This window comes from Dinoponera quadriceps, unplaced genomic scaffold, assembly GCF_001313825.1.
Source record: "Dinoponera quadriceps isolate SergipeBrazil2010 unplaced genomic scaffold, ASM131382v1 scaffold397, whole genome shotgun sequence".
Classification (NCBI taxonomy): domain Eukaryota; kingdom Metazoa; phylum Arthropoda; class Insecta; order Hymenoptera; family Formicidae; genus Dinoponera; species Dinoponera quadriceps.
In genome coordinates, this window is record NW_014554705.1 from 239,393 (window position 1) to 260,702 (window position 21,310).

Genomic DNA, 21,310 nt, shown 5'->3' on the forward strand with positions numbered 1-21,310 from the left:
CAATTTTTCCGGGCTGCATTTTAAAATCCTATTCGAAGGATAAAATAGCATTTAATTGACCAATCATGACAAAAAGAGCAAAGATTTCTTTATTATGACTGATTAAATAATTGCTACTCTACCGTCGAGTAAGGTTTTGGAATGCAGCTTTGTAAAGGTCCGTTCGGCTTAGAAAATTTTCGACCGTTTAATCGGTCACTAACTCACACTAATCACTCGAGAAAAATTTTCGGCCATAGTACAAATCAATGGCGAGTCAAACAGGTATGAATGTCGAATCAGAGAAGAGACCGATTTTTTTGCAAAGGGATAAGCGGCAAGATAAGTCACTTCATTAGTGAGTCACCTATCGTCGCAATAAATTTATTATAAATGCAATCACGTGTACATTGTTATTCGCAATAAGAACGCAACAGAGGTGGCTTTTCCTTAAATCGCATTAATTGCTATTGTAGCTCGCATACCAGAGATTTTTCGTCGCAATAACGCGTTTCGTTTACAGTAAATATGAAATTTACAATCAGCACGTAAGTAAGTGATAATACAAGGGTGGTTACAATCAGCGCGTAAGTGATAATACAAGGGTGGTTTACCTAGGTAAATAATTGTTGTGTCCGTTCGAATAATTGTCATGGTAACTGATATTACGTCGAATATAATATTTCAGCATTTACCGTAATCGAAGTATGCTATTGAAAAAAAAATCCCTAACATGCTGTTTCAACAATATCGTGATTCATCTTGATTTACAAATTACACTATCGCGCATCTCCAGACTTTCTGTTCTGAAATTGTTCTCTCCTTGCATAATCCTAATACGAGTAATAAAAGAATAATAAGAATATAAATTTTTTAAACACACAGAATTATGAGCAATTAAATTTCACGCATTTTACAACTGTGTAAAAATAACGTATCATAAACCGGAGTAATTTTCGTGTTTTGTGATGAAAAATTCTCGGACTCTCTTTATTTATTTGGTCCTGCTTCTAACGATCGCTTTTAAATGCTCTGATTGAAACTAATATAATCTAACCATCAGGGAAGAAATATTATAAGTAACTCCGATTTGCGTTATCCAAATTTTTAGAAATCTGAGAATCCAGAAGTCTGGAAATACACAGATTCCCAAAAATTAATCGATTCAAATATCTGATTGTAAAAATTACTTTTTGTTCATAGTATCTGCAAGTTATCGTCGATTGTAGGAGAGAATCTAACGTCCGATACCTGTATTAGGTTACAGCTTTTTTGCAAATGTATAAATAATTCGTTAAATTATATACGCGCCAGTTAAATATATATCGTACATCTCTGATAAAACGCACAGTACGATACTAAAAATTGTAGAATTAGGAAATTGATTATACAAGTCCGTTTGTCTGCTCGGTCGAAAAATGCGAACGCGACTCCCTTGGTTTCTGATTTTGTTCCACTGCGCAGGCTTCTGACGAATCAAAGAATCCTCTCGTAAAATAAGAGATACGCTTGGCTCTGCAATACCGTATTTTCATCCACTTCCGACACTCTGCGACGGAAACAAGTGATGTGAATTTATGGATGCGAAAGATAAAGAACAGTACAATAATGCGTGTCTCACCGGTAGTAGTAGTAAATATTCTATACATAATAATTACAATTAATAACTAACAATATAAATTATATTATTAATTAGCCTTACCGAGAATCTGATACGTAGTACCATCTTCCGGGTGGTGGTTCCACGGACGTGGCTTTCGCCGACGCTTCTTCTCCCTCAGACTCTGAGCTAGAACCGTTCGACGATTCGTCATCTGCCTTAGCACCTTTATCCTTGGAAAGAAAATCCCAGCGAGGATCGTCCGATGGTAACGGTAGTCTTGTCTGTTAACGTATTAATGAACACACACAGGGAAGTATTTGATATACATTGACAATGCTATAATCATATGTTGCCACTAAACTCTATTATTCTGAATTCTACAACAATTTTGCAGTTTACCTTGACGTAAGCAACATAATGGCCACCATGGACGTTCCCGCTATGCTCGACGACGCCGTAGAGTGCGTAAAGCCGAGGTTTCTTATGGCCTTTACAAACCGGCGCCAAGTCCAGCAATATCGGGAACGATACATGCTTGAAAACCTTACGGACGCCAACTCTCTGTGTTTGGAATCTCTTCAGATGCAGTATCAGCACCGGAGGTACCTGAGAGACGAGGTACTGCTTGGTACTCGAAGTGCACACCATTTTTGACGGACCTTCTTGTCCCTGAAAATAAAAGATAGTGTAAGATAATTTCATTATATGAAATGGAAACATGGTTTGAAACAATTTCCCCTCGAGTAAATATGTTATACCTTTCTCTCGCGGGCTGTACACGCTTCACACACGACTTTATTACTCCCCGTCATTAGTTCCAGGGCGGTGAATTGATTCAAACACGACTCCACGGAACATTCTCCCTCCTTGGTTGAGTATCTGCCAGGTGATTGATGCCCACTTCCAATCCCCAGCCTGGACATGCCCGTCATTATATCACCGACCCCGTTACACAAGTCTTGTTCCTCAGGATCGTCCCCGTTGGAAGTCTCGTTGTATTTCCTTCTATTGCACCTTGGTAAAGTAGCTTCCATCCATGCTTCGACGTCGTCTAACCTGAAGAAACATTCATGTTTAAGAGTACAAGTGTTCATTCATATTTCTTAAATACAGACTTTTCACAAAGATTATAGTCAAACTTAAAAGATCCAGAAGAATCTCAAACATTTTGAACGTCAAGGTTTAATATGATTCTGAAATTCTCAAAATTGAGAAACACTAAAATTCTGATTCGAAAAGGATCAACAAACGATGTAAAATATCGACTAACTTCTCCGTGACTTTATCACGGTTGAGAGGACTAGCGGGGCTCTCTTTGGACGCGCTGGAGCTGCTCAGGCTCGCAGTGGGCGCCTCTGGGCTCGTAACGTCAGAATTGACGATCATAGAGGTGGACAGTGCAGCTGCCGACGCTTCATTCTCAGAGCTGACGGTACCGACGTTCCTGTCTGCCTTCTCGGACGACATCCTGATTTGAGTCAAGTCCGTCATCGACACGTCGGTTGGACTAGGGCTAGTTAACGCGTTAATGTTCGCCGGTTGTCTAACTTGTGCCGAGTCGAGGTTGTTGTCCAGGTTACCGTCGTCCAGATTAGACACGTCGTTTACGTCGCAGTTGAGATCACTGTTCGAGTGGTGATGGAGGTGATCAGCGGGAGATATTGGACTAGCGACGGCGGACGCCTTCTCCGAGCTGTAACCTGATTCTCCGACCTCCGGATGGAAGTTGTCCACCTCGATGTTGTCCTCTACATCAGCGTCGCTCTCTTCTAAAATATATATTAGGAAAATGAAAAGTAGAACGAAGTAGGAAAAAAAAGATATGCCAGAAAAACCGATGAAACGACAGAAAAAATTTACAAGGCGTTCTTTTTCTGAGACACCGATATCACAGAAGACCAGAACACTAGTAGTGTTATGAGCAGATTTTCCACGTCTGTGGCAGCACAGGAACGGTAAAAGTGTATCGTCGGAGGTAAAAAGGATTATACCTGACTTCAGAACGCTGTCATTATTTTCTTCCACGGGATTATTCTGCTCCATTAATATGCTAGAATTATTATGATTCTCATGCCTCTTATACTTCCGGTTTTTCCTCGCTGCCTTCTTCTCCTTCTTTGGCTGTTTCCGGGATGTATCGGAGATTTGCCATTCGCGTGTCTGAGTATTCATCGTGTCAAATGTATCCTCGAAGCCGCTGTTCTTCCTCCTGTGTATAAAAAAAACAGCAATTTGCAATTTATTTGTAGATAAAATTAATAAAATTATGCAATCATAATTATACAAGAGGGACTGGTTTGAGAAGTAAGAAACTGTCTCCTCCTTACTTCAAGATCGGCGGCTGCGGCTTGTCCGGAGTGACGGGTAAACTCAGATCCAGGAACGGCTCGGTACGTTGTGAGGAGTGATGGCAATCGAGGCATTCCAAGGTGGATACTAGGACACCCCGGAATACCACTTCCGGCCCCAACAATCGCGTGCTAGCCTGGTAACCGTAGAATTTTACCCGAGACTTCAGACCTTTCTCCACACCGCCTGGGTTAGTCTTTTCACTTAGACCAACTTCTTTCAGGATTATACTCTGATATCTCTGCGAAGCAAGTATGAAACTTTAATTTCTAAGTAAAGCTCTCTGGTATAGCGCGTTGGATGTTCAATTATTCTAGCTGGATCGACCTGATATTGATTCAGATACAGATTATTTTAAAAGATGAGAGTGCTTGGCTGAAGATTTCAAATTGGGCAGGATATTAGAAGCAGAACAATAATTAAGAGAGTTATTTCACTCACTCGAAGATCCTCGTTCCGTACTATTTCCAACAAATGTCGCAGAAACTCGTGCGAGTCATGCTGACCACCGTCCACGCACTGTGTAGTCTTCTTCTTGAGCTTGCAAAGAAGATTCGTGGGCGTGTAAGTCTGATGTCCGTTGGTACTCTGCATCTTCGATAAGGTCTCGCAAAGAACCGACGTAAAACTGCCCCATCGCTCCAAAGTACCTTCAATTGGTGGCTAAAAGTTAAATGAAGCATGAGCATCGTGCGAAGTCACATGCAGAGTCAAAATAAATATAATGATATAACCAAGAAAAGGCTGAAAAAATAAATGAAATAAACTATAGTTTCACATATACACAATCATCGAGTGATATGATACTGAATGATTTTCTTCGAACAATGAAAGACAACTACAATTTGAAATCTTGTAAATATACCAGTTCCACTTCATCCTCATTGTCAACAAGCTTGTGCTTTCCACCTGGTAAGACAAATTTCTGCCCGGGTAGACGTAGATCATCCAGTACCTTTACTAAATAAGGGGTCTGTGCCAGACACTGAAGCACAGCATTGAAGAAACAAGTATTTCCTAGGTTCGCTAAGCCCTGTTTGGCAGTTAAAAAAATTACAATTGTTATATTTCAATTATTACAGGTTAGAACTGGAAACATCAAGCACTATTAGAGAGGTATTTGAAAATTTGTTTTGTGTTATTATACACATTTATATGCTAAACATAAACATACCCCGACTTTGGGAAGATTGTTCAAAATTTTATGCTTTTCCTTGCTCTGTACATCGACTATCATTTCTTTTTGGCACTGAGTCACAGGCATCTTCGATTGCTGAGGTATATGTGGCATGGCGACATACTTTTTTATGAATTCCACAATTTCGAGCAGCTTTTTCCTGTAAGAAGAATAGAAAATATGAATAACCGCGAAAGATATAATTATATATCAATCATTATCATATTATATACAAACTATATGAGTGATTTTGTGTATACGCATATATTGAATCAAATATTGACATATTGAGTTGGAACCGAAGTTCGTAGCGTTTTTCAACAGGTGGCGTCCGAATACATGAATTCGTTTCGGTTGAAACATATGACACGTGTACGTATTCTAGGCCGCGTTCAACAAGCCTTGAAGTCGACGGGTAGCATTTAATTGACCAATTAGGATGAAAAGAGGCAAGATCTCTTTATCGTGGTTGATTGATTAACGTTACTTTAACCGTCGAGTAGGATTTTCGAACGCAGCACTGAAAGTAAACATTTCAACGTGTCTTTCTCTGCAATTTGTGAATTTTCAGTGTTTACGTAAAAAGTGAAAATGGAGGAAAAGAAGTTGAACTTTCGCCATTTGACGTTTGTTGTGGATCGAGCAAAGCTCGCCGCAGCAAAGCCCCCCCGAGCGCCGAATTGCCGCGCGCGGTTCCGCGCCCCGTAACTCGCGGCGTACGCTGCGAGATGGCGCGCCGTTTAAGCGGTCCTCCCGTGAGCGAATCCGCTCACGACATCTATATAGGAGCGTTCCGCAAGCGCTCAGGCCGCTTTTGTCTTCCAATGCGTTCCAATGCGGTCGACCGAGCGGTGACCTCTGCTCTTCGTGCGCTTGAGGGGGAGATTCTATGTTAAATATTTTACAATTGTCCCTGGTGGTAGGTTTGGTATGGTATCAAGGTTTTCGATGCGCCCTTGGCATAAAGAAAAGCCCTGTGCCACAGGGACAAAGACGTTAACGGCTGTCCACACTTGCTACGAGTCACTAAGTCCTAGTGAAGACTACTCAACAGAGGGAAGCAAATCTCCCAACTGCTCTGCCTCGAAAGGGCCTTCTTCCTGTGGTCACCAGGAATAAGAAAAGTGGTGGAACGAAATGGCACGTGTGTGGTTGAAAATTCTATGCGCAAACATTATCTTCGAATTTCACTTTGATAAAACACTGCAAACTTTCCTTCCAATCCGATGATGATAGAAACTCACCTGCTGCTGGGATGAACTTCAACATTGCACTGATAACACCAAACATTCCAATGATGAGTATCTGTCACCATACAGTGACAGTCACTGTGAGGCCTCTTGTAGTGACCGATAGCATGCTGGCCTTCTTCCTTATCACAGCTTAATTCCCCACATTGCAGACAAACCCACAAAGGCCTCGTGATATGCTGAAAATATCCAGGAAACGTTAGATCCTGCCCTGATGTATACCTAAGTAGTCCGTACAATTTACACTACCTGTTCATCCTCTTTCTTGAAGTCCACCTCCAGCTTCTTGCACATGGAACATTCGTCCACACCAGTCTTCTTTAGGTTCTTCTTCACTTTCGTTAGATTGATAGCCTTGGCTATGTGTGGACATTTCACACCTACCGCTGGGATAATCAGCACTTATCAGTACGCTAGATAATCGTTACAGTACAATCTCAAGAGTGATTGATATTGCTTTTTTTGGATTCTACAGGTACAAGAAATAATTTTGAGGAGTCGGTGATTCTCAAGGAAGTCGCGAGAATCAGATAAGCCAAGGTAGTTTTAGGACACACGGCCTGCCCAAAGAACAGTCTATTCGGGTGCGGATGCACTCAAGCTTCTAACCTGTGCTCGCCTCCTCGCAGGATTCGGTGGAGGCGTCGCTGACTTCCGCGTTCGCGTCCGGTTGCCTGTTCCGTTTCTTGCTCATCTCGCTCGCTTCAACCCGTGGACGTTATCGTTCGCGTTATCCGCGTGCGCGTCTTCCAGCTCACCGCGCACTAGGATCACCTCGCTCGTCAGCTAATCCCTGACGTTCGCGTGCGTAAAAAAAACATGTGGAAACTCCGTGCGAGGAACACACACGCCAGTCCGCGCTCCGAAGCATGAAACGATGATGAATCAAGGAGAGAGGGAGAGAGAGAGAAACTTCAGCTAGAAGATGCGGGCCTCAACGCACTCTAGCGGGCGAAGCTCCAGCGATTCCGCCAAACTTCTCAAGCGGTACCACCGGAATCTACCTCACCGACTGAGCAGTGGAAGAGATTTGCATCGGGTTTACGATGGCTCCGCCACGTGGCGCCACTAGTTTCATTTCGCGGTCGAGTAGAATGGTGCTTCATTTTTAGCGGCACGACGCATCGAGTCAGGTAAATAATCTCATTTGTCGGCAAAGGTTAAACGGTGAGTTAGGCAGATTTGTAGCTTAAATTGCGCATTTTCTTAAATACAGCGTCTTATGACATTGTGCTCACTGTTAAGGCGAGCTCTTTGTGACTCAAAAGCGACAAATTATTCGTAGGATTACTTCGAGAGAGAGAGAGAGAGAGAAAGAGAGAGAAAATAGATCGAGTTGAATAATTACGCTACACGGTTCAAACTTTCGCTATCATTTTCTGCTAAGAGCAGAATTTGCTTGAATAAAATCTGAGGTAAACGATAAGGGCGATAAGGGCGATATCTCGCGTTGGGTACAATTATTCTCGCGAATCTCACGCGCTCGATATGACAAGGACGCGTTTAAGTCTGACGTGAAAATCGACCGTTGAAGTGCGACAGGAGGCTGTGATTTCAGTCTATCAATTTCTATCGTCAACGGCGAAACTTTCTTCCGCCCAGATATTTCTCTCCCTTCTCTTTCGTCCGACGATATCTCTCCATCGATTTTACAACGCTCTCGATCTTTTCGCTCACAGGTCGAGAGTGAGCAAAAGTCGAAACGTATCTTTCGTATGGCGTATTGAAAGTCGTATTTCGACCGCGATTCTCCGCGCGAGAAACTCGCGGCTGCCCATCGTTGAGTCTTCTTCAACGCGTCAACAGAGCGGCAAATCGATGTCCCGCTAAAAATTCATATTATATTTCAGACTTAATTACGCGGCAGCCTTCAATCGACGGCGACAATCGCCGTGGATTACTCCGCTAGGGTGTCGACTACGTCGGACTGTGTGACCGCCCCTCCTCCGGATCGTCGGATCCGAGGAGGGATGGGCGGCCGTCGACGAGCGCACTCTGAACTTCGCGGACACCTCGTAGATCCCGCTCGTCGGCTGACTCGTCGAGGAGCGCGCGCGATTTTCGAGTTCTCCCGTGGGCGAAGGGCCTCGATGCCAGAACGCGGCCGGAAGGAGCCGTTCCCTTTACTGAGGACTGACGATTAAGGTAAGTTACTCGCTATCGAGCTCTCTCTCTCTCTCTCTCTTTCTTTTTCTTAAAGAGTGTCTCTTGTACCGTCTTCTTCTATTTTTCCTTCCTCCTCCTCTTCTTCTTCTTCTTCGCTTTGTTCTCCCCTCTTTCTGTTGTTTCTTCTTTTCTTGACCGACCTTTCCGTATCGCGAACGACCTCGTTTTTCCTTTCGTCTCTTCGAAGACGCGTCGAGTCGTGACGAAAATACCGCGGAGGAACCGGCGCTTCTGTCTTACGAGGATATAAGGTGGCTGACGAAGAGGAGAACGGTATAAATTGGGATAAAGCAGCGACCGTTATTTCGAGTTGAAGACCGCGAGATGTAATTAATTTAACGGTAATAAGCTAAAGTTTCGCGCCGAATTTTCATCGGAGAAAATAGATTTTCATCTCTCGCCGAAAGCTTCTCGATATCAAACACAACGAATCCCTAATTTATATCAGTTACATAGAAAAAGAAAACGATTAACAAGATTATCTCGAAAAGATCGAGACACGCACGTTGAGACCGTTCAGCGCAACGTTACGTTTACCTCTCGTCTACGTTTCGGCTCGTGGTTGCTTTTAGTCAGACTCGTTCCCGATTCCTGTTCACCAAATCATCGCGTCAGTGTGAAAATAACGAATTGAGTAATAACCGTCAGCCTTCTCCGATTAATGCTTCCTCCCGTTCTAATTACTTCGACCCGTTTCACGTTTCGACGTGGACCTCGACGTCAGCCTCCTCTCGTCCGGGATTTCTAAACACGGGCTTCCACATGATAACGTCAAAGTCGTCGTAGATTCTATCAATAATATAATGATCGACGATCGAGGATGGAAAACGCGAGGAAACATCGGCGATGGGATAGGAGGGGGAGGGGGGGGCGAAGCGACGGTGATTTTCCAACTTACATATCGATGAAGAAATCGACGCGACGACGCGGAGAACCGTCGAAAAAGACACCCGGGAGCGAGCCGACGAAGAAAGGAGAGAGAGAGAGGAAAAAAAGGGTGAGAAAAAAAAGACGAAGGCGCGAGTAGGCGTCCCCGTTGTGGCGCGGAGGCGTTTTCGTCACGACCCGATACGTCGAGGAGGCAGGAAAAGAAGGGAAACTTGGAGCAGACGCCTCTCGCATCTCGCCTCTAAGGTTGTCGCGAAGAGATAGAGATCGCCGGTCGTCCCGGAATCTCGTCGATCGGCCACGCGGGGGAGGGGGGAGTTAACGGGGGGTGAATGGGGGGATGGGTGAGAGACCGTCGCGATCGTTCTCGTCGGGGCGATTGATCGACCGACCGACCGACCTATCGATCTCCGCTTCTCGTTGTCTCGGCTCGTCTCGGCAAAACTTCTTCTTACCTCGGGAGAAACGCCCGTAATAAGTGGTACGCCGCGCGAAGCAATCGTCGCTTCTTCGCAGTCAGTTTTCATTCAAGGTGTCTGACAATGCCGGATGCTAAGGCACTAGCCTTACTACTGACGATCACAACGTGAGCGGTCAGTCAGTTCCGCGGATCATCGGGGAGATAATGATTACAGAACAGACCTGGAGCATGATGCTGGACAGCGATGTCACGAGCATCAGCGAGTGAGTAGCGCTTTCATCGTTCTCTCTTTCTCTCTCTCTATCCTTTTCCTTTTCGCGAAGGGACCGCGTCTCACCTGGTCGCGCGTGTTTTTTTCTCCGCTTCTTCTTCACGATTTGACTTTTGAACGCAACGGGCAGCGAGCGTCGCGAGAATATTCGCGCTCGCTTCGCCCGAGACCCCCCTGAAGCTTTTCACCCTTGTGAAAGAAGCGAGCCGCGTTTTCAGAAAATGTGTGCGTTTTATTATGTTGTATTTAGAAGGTGCACGCGTGGCACGCGCATACGTGAAAAACTACGAGCGACATATCTGGTTTGATGCAGCGGAAATGCGAAAGTTCGCGGTAATTTACGGAGGCTCGATGTGCGCGCGCCCTTTTGATTTCGCACAAGGCAAGACTACGTTTTTCTTGCGTTACAAAGAAAAGCTCCAGAGAGGTAGATGGATAAATAAGCAAGCGGACAGAATAAGTCAGTTATTTCATCACTTATCCTCGGGACCGAGTATTCTCAACTCATTCCGTCGTAGTTCCCCCCGACTCTCTGGCATTTCCGACGAGGAGTCAATGCCGACGGCCCGCCGAGTTTTCGAAATCGGACACCGCGCGCGCAACAACGACGATATCCGCGAAATACGACAATTTTTACGGACGAATTCGGGGAGATATTACAGATCGATCTGTGAAAATATCGCGGCCAGGTAACGGTCTCTCCCAGATCGCTTCTCGACGTGTAACCGGCGAATCGCCCGCGATCGCGTGACAGGTCGAGCATTTCGCCGAGGAAACAATTATGGATCAAGGCGGTGAAGAAACTGACCTCCGAGAGGCTGGGCCGGGAGGGACTGGCGGCGTGGGAGGACCGGAAGTCCAACAACGACCCCGAGGTTGCCGAGGTGAAGGACATCAGCGAGCCCGCCGAGAACGCCGAGGTTGCCAAAGCGGAGCCGGAAGTCGCCGCGGAGCAGCCCGTGGCCGATGAGGAGGCTCAGACCCAACGCGGTAAGAAAAAGAACTTTTACCGCGATGAGAGAGAGACTGATCGCTGACGAGCGGTCTCGGCTCTTTTACCTGAACTTGATTCGCAGGAGAGCGCGCGAGCTTTCCTTCGCATCGATTAATCAATCGGAGAGCAAAAGTACCGATGAAGACAGAGAGTAAGTGGATGCGGGTGTGTAACTGCAGTCGCGAATGTGCGTGGTTTCAGACGTCTTCAAGAAGGGAGTGCTGTACAAGGGGATATTCTGCCCCTCGCTGACCAACAGCTTCCATAACAAGCAGCTGGAGACATCCTACCTTCATTACTCGAACCGGCAGCGGCAGAAGTCCCTGATAATGCTGAATATCGTGGACCTCGGCTTGAAAGTGAGTACAAATGCCGCGTCGAATGTTCTCGGTTAGGTGAGAAAAGAAGCGCACTTAGGATTCGATCGATCTTAGGTCTCCTTTACAGCTTCACAAGTGTCACAGATCAACTATTTATTCTTGAAATCGTTCGCCCGCTAATCGATCTTTGATCCCCCGACGCAGATCACGTTAACGGCGATCTGGCTGTGGCAACGGGACCCAAACAGCGGAGGCCTCATCGAGTCCCTGTCCTGGGCCGCGTGCTGCATCGCGGCGAATCTGGTGGTCTGCGTGCTCGGCTGGTGGCGTTGCTTTTCTAACAATTACCTATACTGGGCCTCCATATTCACATGGTTATTAATAAACTCCCAAGGTGAGGCCCACGCGACCCGTTTCGAGAGCCTATCCTTTCTCACAATTAAACCACTCCCACTCGGTCCAGAAGTAAGTACCTGGATTGGTGCAAAAAGTTGGTTATTCTTCCGCCGGATCCTATTTTCAGCGGAATTATTTTTACAGCCAATCGATATAATAGCGTCGTTATTGTCACAGTAATACACACCGATTTGAGTTCTCCGCCGAGGGAATTATCGAGAGAAAGAGAGAGAGAGAGAGAGAGAGAGACGTATCTACGGGGAAGAAGAGGCGCGTGCCGAAGTATCGGCTCGACTCTACGGGGGCTACCCGTATCGATAAATAATTATACTTGCGAGAGAATACACCGGCCGGTATTTTGCGGTATTTTTCTCTCCTCCGGTGAAACGATGCAACACACCTTTTGGACTGTGAAACACTCGAGCGCACTCGAGGCCGCGGCGATACGGCGCTATTGATTCCGTGGTTGAATCGAACGGGGCCGTCTTGCTCTGCCGGCCAGCTAAAATTGAGCGAATGTTCGACGGAGCGTAGAAGCAAAGCAAGAACACCGAAACCCGGGAAGCGGTCGCAAGCATCGTCATTCCCACGGCGGAGAACGCAAGACCGGCGGGTTCTTCCATATATCTCACCCTAGACGAGTCCTGAATGGATTAGCGTAGTCCGATTAGCCAATTAGTTTCTCCCTCTACCCGCGTGCGATTCGAGGCTTCTCGCAGGCTCTCGTGTCCTCCGCTCCCGTCGACGCATGACGACGCATGGCACCCGAACATGGCCGTTTGTAGGTTTCATAGGTGCCGGTCTGAACTTTACCACGCAGCAGAGGCTCATGTGGTACATACTCTTCGTCGTGTACGCGCCATACGCGATGCTGCCCTTGCCGCTGCGGTGGTGCGTTCTCGCCGGCTACGGAACGGCGCTAACACACTTGGTGATGGCCGGTATAAGTCTCCTGCGGGACTCCACACACGTGAGAGAGAAACCATTCCGTATCTTTTTTTTTTCTCCATATCTTTCCGCTGTCTCCGTCCAGCGTCACAAATCGCCACACGTTCTCGACAATTTTTCCCAGCGAGATTTCGCCTCGAGAAATTTCGAGAGTATTAATGGACAAGTAAAGGGCGTAAACATGGAGCGGTTTCAAATGTTAAGGAAAACCTGTAATTTAGAGTCTAAATATATATTAAATGAATAATCGCCAATAATGTTAACATATACATCCGAAAACAATTAGCTATTGGGAATAAATATATAACTTTTAAAAGGGTACATATATTTTTCTCAACACGTGTCATGTCGAGGAACTGAGCAAATGGAGTGTTAATATGGAACAAATAGATAAAGATAAAACCTTCTCTTCTAATGTTACGAGCTTTTTATTACTTGTTCAACCTTTTTGAGTGTATTTATAAACCAAAAGGATAATGAAGAACGTTCTTACAAAATGACAAGAAAGTGGCTCGAGTAACCACAAGTGTTTAAGTGTGAGTCTTATATACGTAACAAGAATAAATCTCTTTAAAAATGAAAGCAAAATTGCTCTCGGCAACAGTTCGACATTTAACGTCCTCTTCCTTGACAAGACTACTACATTAGTTGCAATATTGGTTCTATATTGCGACTTAAACTCGCGAGTTAAATGCTAGCCTTCTCGAGTGACTTGAATCTAACGTTACTAATGTGTGTGTAATTACTGACAGTAGTTTCAAGCAATGGTTTTAGCACAATTGCGAGTTCCATATTACAAGCCGGTTCCACATTTACACCCTTTCCTCTACAAGATCGTAAACTCCAAGAATAAGCCGCATGTGAAATTGTCGCAGTTTCGGGACGTCGCATGCATCGTCCGCATGCTGACGACGAACGTGCTTCTGTACCTGGCCGTGAACCTGGTTGGCATGTACACCAAGTACCTGACGGACAGGGGACAACGGCAGGCCTTCCTGGAGACGCATCGTTCCATGGAGACGAGGCAACACACGCAGAACGAGAACAATCGACAGGAGAAGCTGCTGCTCTCAGGTGAATCTCGCGGAAGAAGATCGTCGTATTGAACTCTCGAGCGACTCTCGATTCTTGTAAACGGAAATTTCATCGCGATTAAAGTACCTCGGAACAAGTAATCGCAAGTATATATTGTTCGACGGATAAACAAACGTCGTTATCTCTTTCTACATTACGCTATAAATAACACGGGAAACACACGTGGCGTGTAATTAAAATTATTAGCGTTATTATTTTTGCGACGGGCGGTTCTAAGACTAATACAAGGCTCGTACGACGAGCTTGTGATTTTCAAGATCAAGCTGACCTTTGCCCTAAAGCTCGCTCGAGGCTTACGTAAAAGAATTGAAATCGGAGCGCCTCCTCCGAGAGAGAAAGACAGATTTGCGCGACTTGAAAGAGTCTCGCGAGTTTCACGCGTCCAGAGAGATACGAAAACGGTCTTCGACAGTCGTCGACGCAGTCGTGTGTGTGTGCTTACACGTTGCGATTTTTCGAAAGCCTCTCCCTTGCTTCCGAGACGAGAAAGAGAGCGCGCGGCAGGGGCGTAACTAGGCCCCGGTGTATTTATGTAACGACGTGTGCATATTTATTATAACGCGCCGCTCGCCGGTCCGTGTAACTTGCTCGGCCGAGTGTCAAAAAGGGTCACTAGACATCTCGCGGCCGATTGCGCCGGACGCGTTTTTCCGATAGCCTTTTGCGTTACGTCCATCGCCGATCCCACCCGATATATCGATCCGCTCTCTCGCGCGCGCGGCCACTACGAAAATACCGCCCGTCGAATAGATTACACCGAGATTACATAAATACCGTCCATATGTGTGGACGTGCGTGCCCCTGTTACGCGCGATTCTGTGTCATGTGCGATGTCTGTACACGACCCGGTGTGCGTCGCTCGCACACTCCGCCGTAGAGTTGTTTGTTTCAGGAACGCCGGCGCACACCGTCGCTATTATGACTTTCTCTATTTACGGTGACGAATATTTCACTCGCCCGCATCGTCAATGCGGCTGCAAACGCGTCAGTTTCGTGAGATCTAGGCGCGGTCCTCGACCGCAGACTTCATTTTTTAATTACGGAAGTAATTACGGAGAGAGAGAAAGAGAGAGAGCCTCGAAGTCTGCGGGGGAACGAGAGAAAAATAAGATGAATGTCCGCGTAGCTCGATCTTGAAAACGCCAGTTGCGCTTTCAACAGGCATGGTCGACGCGTAATTAAGACCGAATGGATGACTTGATCCTCCGTTGCAGTCCTGCCCGATTTCGTCGCCAAGGAAATGATCCGCGATATCGCGCGCGAGACCGCCCGAGGGGGAACGATATCCTTCACGCCGAATCAGTTCCATCGGATCTACATCCATCGCTACGAGAACGTCAGCATCTTGTTCGCCGACATCAAAGGATTCACGGGTATGATTCTTCCCGAGCGCTACGTTGCTTTCACGCCGAGAGGAATATCGCGTCCTCGAGACGACGGGATTACGTTCGCGCGCACGGAAAACGAGCAGTTGATTCGACAGCATCGATGTGATTGAAAAACAAATGTTCTTGATTCAACAGCAATATTATTGAAGCAAACACGCCATGCCATTGTATCGATCGCTTTCGTATTTGCGAAAGATAACAGAATATTTTGTTGCAGCAACCATGTCCAGTTAAATAATGCCCGTGGTGTTTCCTCCGTGAAACAATATTGCTTTATGTTACTTCAATCATACTTAAAACGGAGAGAAAAAAAGTTGTATTAACTAGAAGGAGAACAATCGGACGCATCTAGTCGAAGGGAACGTCGGATTGTGAGAACCACATTTGAGTCAGAAGGAATCAACTAGAAATTCTGTTTCCTTCAATCAGGATGCATCTAGTTGTTCCCTTTCTGATTAGTGCGATCAGATTTGTTTTTTCCGCGTACGATTCCCGTGATTGTATCGTAATATAATTCTTAGCATGGAAAGACATCCTTTCAATTGATCACCTGTCATTTGCCGTGGTTTCGAAGCTCTGGCGAGCCAGTGCAGCGCGCAGGAGCTGGTGAAGGTGCTGAACGACCTGTTCGCGCGCTTCGACAAGCTCTCGGCGGAGAATCATTGTCTGCGCATCAAGCTCCTCGGCGACTGCTACTACTGCATCTCCGGCCTGCCGATCGCCAGGAGCGACCATGCTCATTGCTGCGTGGAGATGGGCCTGCACATGATCAAGGCGATACGCGACGTGCGGTTCACCACGAAGGTAACGCGCGAGACTCCATCGTGCATGGAGGAATGCACGAGATGTGTGTCGCGTTTCGCGAACCGTTCGTTCTCATCGACAGGTGGACCTGAACATGAGAATAGGGATCCACAGCGGATCGGTGCTGTGCGGGGTGCTGGGGCTGCGAAAGTGGCAATTCGACGTGTGGTCGTACGACGTCACGCTCGCGAATCACCTCGAGAGCGGCGGGATACCAGGGTAATAAATGTCATCACGTGTCCTCCTCTTTTTCAAATTCACGCTTATTCTCTTTCGTGAGAAGGCCCGTAAAACGAAGCGTCGGCCGCCACACCTCAAATCCGTCGTCGCGTCGGAATTGCCCCGGCGAAACGAGATATCATTTCGTTGCAGGAGAGTGCACATATCCGCCGACACGCTCAAATGCCTAAACGACGTTTACGAGGTGGAGCCCGGCTACGGTAGCGAGCGCGACAACTACCTGAAGGACAGGAACGTGGTGACGTACCTCATCAAGCAGGTCGAGCCCCTGCGCTCGCGGCGCAAGTATTCCTCCAGGCCGAAGGTCTTGACGGAGGAGGACGCCGCGAACAAAAGCAAGAAGAGCTTCAAGATCAACAACGCCCTACCCGCTAACAGCAACGCGCCCAATTCCAACGTGGACGACGACATCGGGGTCGACTGGACACCTGAAATCCCATTCGAGAATGTTAGCATTGGAATGATTAGAAATATCCTAATTAGTTCATTAGTTAACCCTTGGCGGTACGCTGGGGCTCCCACCCTTTTCCGCTCAGTTTGAAATTATTTTGACAAATTTCTTGAGTTGTAAAATTCTGACTTCCGATTCGTAATCAGCGACTGGAGAAATCCGTGGGTACAGAGTTTCCAAAAGATCGATACAAAAATTCGTGGACCCAAAGGGGTTAAACTATGAATCACGAGGGTGGAAAGATACGAAGTCTCACTCACTCTCTTTGCGATCGCAGCTGAACACGGCTACGTCGATGAGCAACCTGGAGTCTGAGTACCTGGAGGAGGAGAACGGCACGGCGAAGACCAAGGCGACCTCGCCGACAGCCGGCGAGAAGAAGGGCGGCATCGAGACCGCCAGCAACAAGCGCATGAGGTCGGCGAACATCAACGCGTGGACGCTGCGCTACAACGACGAGAGTCTGGAGTCCAAGGTGAAGTGCACTCCGAAAGACACCATCGTCCGCCCTTTACCTGAAATACCAAAGAATATGTTTTATTAACCTCTTCTGGGATTAATTTTAAATTTTTTATTTATGATCTGTTCTAATGGAGTGCACAAAAAACAAAGATACCTTATTTGCGAACCGATTTTGACATGTAGCCATCATGGCCTACTTCGAAAACGTTTAATTTTTAAATTTCAAAAATTTTTGTAATTATAAATAACGGTAATTTTTAAATAAAATTAAACGTACACATACGTGTCAATATCCCTGAAGAGGTTAAAAGTTATTCTCACAATATGCTTCGTATGTGTACTGATTGCTCTGTCTCGCATCTCTTGGGCTGCGTGTGCTGCAGTTCGACCAACTGCGGGAGGACATGTTCAAGTCCAACATGATATGCTGCTTCGTCATCTGGCTCTTCATCGCCACCTGTCAGGCCATCATTTTGTCCGAGTGAGTCGAATCTCGCGAACGATTTCCTCCCCATCGACTCGATTTCGAAAATTCATTCGTCGGTCTAATTAACCACACACGAGAGAAAGAGGCGAGAATTTTATTAATTACTCGTCGCTCTTTAATAATCACAGCTGCATCATCTTTCTGATCTCCCTCCTGGTGACGACGGTGATCTTGGTGGCGTCGTCGATCCTGGTGATGGCGGAGGAATTCAAGAGCATGCCGACGTACCTGCAACACACGTCGTCCATGTTAGTGCACAACAAGAAGCACCGCACCGTCTTCATCTGCGGCGTGATCAGCCTGATGGCGTTGACGTCCGTCATCGGCGTGGTGACGTGTCCCATCATGGTGCGTCCTTATCCGGAGGTAGTGGTCCTGGAGCAGCAACAACAGACACCGACTCCGGCGGCACTTCCCGTTCAGGAGAAACTGACCGCCACCACCACCGGCTCGGGTGTAGATCACTTCATCTTGACGTTCCTGGAGGCAGCCTTGAGCGACGAGTCCTCCGAAGTACGGAAGGCCGCGCCCGCCACGGAGAATAATACCGTGGAAGGAGCTTCCAGCGACATCGAGCTGAAGCTGACGCAAGTGGTGAACGGAAGGGCGCCCGGGAGGAACAGACGGGAGTTCTTCAGGTTCCTACGGTCAGTAAGAACACATTCAAACAGCACTTTTAAGACACGTTATTAATTTCCCGTTTGAATTTTCTCCAGCATAAAAATATAGAAAACCCATCTACATTGCAGATACGAGCAACATTACGGAGCGGAAGGCGCGAGGCATTACCGACGAGTCGCGCGAATACAGGACAAGGGTGGTCCGCAGAGGAGGATCCTCTCCGTCGACGAGAAGACCGAGACCAGTGAAGAGCCGTCGACCTCGAGCAGCCTCGAGGACGGACTCGTGGTGGGCAGCTGTATCCGGCCGGAGTACATGGTCTTCACGTGGATCTTGTGCCTGATCGCGCTCGCCTCGGCCCTCAAACTGTATTACCTGGTGAAGACCGCGCTGGCCGCGGCGATCGTGCTGGTCTACGCGGTGCTGATCCTCGTGGTGTGCAAGGAAATGTTCTCCGAAGGAGAGCATAACGTGTAAGTTGCGTTCTGATTCGCGAAATCGCTGTTTCGCCCTCGCAAGAAATGCGAAGGAGGAAAATGCGACGCCTTTGCCTTCTCCCGAATTTCGGGTCGAAATTTCGTTAAATCAAATTTGACGAATGGAAATATATATAATGATTAGAAACGGATGGACAATAATTTAACCGAATCAAATTGAAAATATCCGCTGGTTAAACTATATCTTGATCCGCTTTTTAGGTCGTCAATATCGCTGCCGGCGCAAATGCTGACGTTCCTGGCGGTTTTCCTCGTGATGGTGACGTACCACGGTAGACTGGTGGAAGTGACGTCGCGCTTGGACTTTCTGTGGAAGCAACAAGCCGAGAGGGAACTGAGCGACATGATCGAGTCGCGGCATAACAATATGCAGCTGTTGAAGAACATCCTGCCGGACCACGTGGCGCATCATTTCCTGACGCAGGAACGCGCCCCGGAGGTACATATCTCTCGGAGAGAAGAATGATATTATGATAAAAATGTATAATATGTACAATCCCGAAGGAAAAATATCTCAACTGTCGATTTGTTGACGCAGGAGCTCTATTCGCAGTCGCGAGACAAGGTCGGCGTGATGTTCGCCAGCGTGCCGAACTTTACCGAATTCTACTCGGAGGACGTGAACAAGGGAATGGAGTGCATTCGTTTGCTCAATGAGATCATCGGTACGTGGCGATCGATCGATGATTTCATTCGATGAACTGAAGATTCATATTAATGTGCTCTTGTCGATGTCTTATCAATATAACAATTCTTCGCAGCCGACTTTGACGAGTTGCTGGACGAGACGCCGTTCCACTGCATCGAGAAGATCAAGACAGTCGGCGCCACTTACATGGCCGCGTCGGGACTGAATCCCAGCCAAACCGTAATGATAATAATAATATAAAATTCGACGTATTACATATGACAGTATCGCGCGATGTCGATCGATTTTCCCCAACTCAGCAGATTTTCACCGTGAAGTCCCCGTTGCAAATCCCGTTTATTCGCGAATCGGCTTCGTTCCCGACGGGAACGGATGTTTAAATATCCTTGTCCAATCGAATAATCGACTCGGCAGGACAAGAGCGGTGACAACATGGAACACCTGTGCAGACTGGTGGACTACGCGGTGGCCATGCGCCACCGTCTCGAGGACGTGAACGTTCACTCGTTCAACAACTTCGACCTCCGAGTGGGCATCAGCTGTGGCCCCCTCGTGGGAGGTGTAATCGGAGCCCGCAAGCCGGTCTACGACATATGGGGTAACACCGTGAACGAGGCTTCCAGGATGGACTCCACGGGCGTGATGGGCAAGATACAAGTGCCGCACGATATCGCCAGGGTATCCATTACAATCACTACACGTCGAAAGTCTCGAAGGTTTTTTCTCGTCGGAATATACATATCAGAAGAAGAAATCACTTCTCGACGAATTTCGTTGAACGATGAAAAAAATCAATTGAAAAAGAAAAATTTAAACATTTCTTTTTCCAATTGGAAAATTAAATCAAAGAATTCAGTGACGACGGCCGCGTTTTTTGAACTATGATTGGATCATTCTGTTAGATCTAAAGGAATCTAAAGGAATAATTCAGCCTCGGTATAGGAAACTTTCAGTTGTAAAATAAGTAGCCATTAGCTGCTTCTTCAATAGAGGAAAAAGCTCAGTGAGGGCTTGGGTCTGCTGAACGCAAGCATTGATACTAGAAAAAGAAATCGAAGAATGTTTCGACCGATCGTAATATTTGCATCTCTCGAACCTTCGATTTTTTCCTCGGACATCGTCCCGCGTATCATTTAGCCTACATCGATCGTCGCGTATGCGCAGTTTCTGGAGTCGCGGGGTTACCAGACGCAGAAGCGCGGGCTGATCGAAGTGAAGGGGAAGGGCACGATGGAGACGTATTTCGTGTTGGGCAAGGGCACCCTCCAGCAGGAAGGCACATCCAGGCACAGGAGCACCTGCCGAAGTCTCGCTGCGGTGGTCTACGGAGTGGTACAGGCGCGTCGCAAGCAAATCAGAGCGCTGCGAAGAACGTAGAACGTTCGAGCTCGTTCCGATATGGTTTGAATCGCCCAAGCAGAACAAGTCATATAAGAGTCAAGATGACGTCAACGTGATATCATTCCGGCATCAATTTGAGATCATCTCGACTTTTATACGACCCGATTCTACTTGGGCGGTGCAGAAAATTTGTCGTGCTTGTTGAACGAAGCTGAAGAGATTATATGTTGGGAAGAAGGTGTAGTTTTTTCCAAGCAATTTCCATTAACCCTTTCGGTACATTTGACGAGTGAGACTCGTCATCTGCTTACTTGGGCATAAAATGTATTACTTTTACATATTAATCCATATAGCGACAAATTAAATCCGTCCCATGGGCATAAAAATCTTAAAATAATTCAGTACTCAAAGGGTTAATCGAGTTTGACTACTACCTCCTTAGCTTCGGTACACTCCCCCCTTGTCCGCAACCTTGCTTTCAGACGTGAGTGGTAAGCAAATTGACCAACCACG

The 21,310-nt window shown here is 46.8% G+C and overlaps 2 protein-coding genes across 4 annotated transcripts; one reads left to right on the forward strand and one right to left on the reverse strand.

Moving 5' to 3' along the window:
* Positions 1-334: 334 nt before the first annotated feature.
* On the reverse strand, positions 335-7,263 carry LOC106740979 (ubiquitin carboxyl-terminal hydrolase 45). The gene is made up of 13 exons (XM_014612523.1): positions 6,968-7,263; positions 6,608-6,744; positions 6,353-6,537; positions 5,106-5,268; positions 4,797-4,964; positions 4,373-4,594; positions 3,910-4,172; positions 3,574-3,791; positions 2,853-3,351; positions 2,341-2,638; positions 1,982-2,251; positions 1,682-1,863; positions 335-1,528 (listed from the first exon to the last, which is right to left on the reverse strand). Exons 1-13 carry the CDS (start codon positions 7,050-7,052, stop codon positions 1,456-1,458), a joined length of 2,763 nt encoding a protein of 920 aa, XP_014468009.1. The 5' UTR covers positions 7,053-7,263; the 3' UTR covers positions 335-1,455.
* A 960-nt stretch (positions 7,264-8,223) lies between these two features.
* LOC106740959 (adenylate cyclase type 8-like) lies at positions 8,224-21,136 on the forward strand. Of its 3 annotated transcripts, none has more exons than XM_014612470.1 (20): positions 8,224-8,503; positions 9,945-10,096; positions 10,859-11,094; positions 11,300-11,457; positions 11,623-11,812; positions 12,600-12,784; positions 13,638-13,836; positions 15,072-15,230; positions 15,820-16,049; positions 16,132-16,268; positions 16,422-16,737; positions 17,018-17,215; positions 17,586-17,683; positions 17,818-18,336; positions 18,439-18,783; positions 19,009-19,246; positions 19,346-19,472; positions 19,569-19,675; positions 19,871-20,134; positions 20,621-21,136. In XM_014612470.1, exons 2-20 carry the CDS (start codon positions 10,038-10,040, stop codon positions 20,831-20,833), a joined length of 3,978 nt encoding a protein of 1,325 aa, XP_014467956.1. In that variant the 5' UTR covers positions 8,224-8,503; positions 9,945-10,037; the 3' UTR covers positions 20,834-21,136. The 3 variants fall into 3 exon arrangements, with proteins under 3 accessions (XP_014467956.1, XP_014467957.1, XP_014467955.1); XM_014612471.1 differs by having other exon boundaries at positions 10,048-10,096; XM_014612469.1 differs by lacking the exon at positions 8,224-8,503 and having other exon boundaries at positions 9,761-10,096.
* Positions 21,137-21,310: the final 174 nt, after the last annotated feature.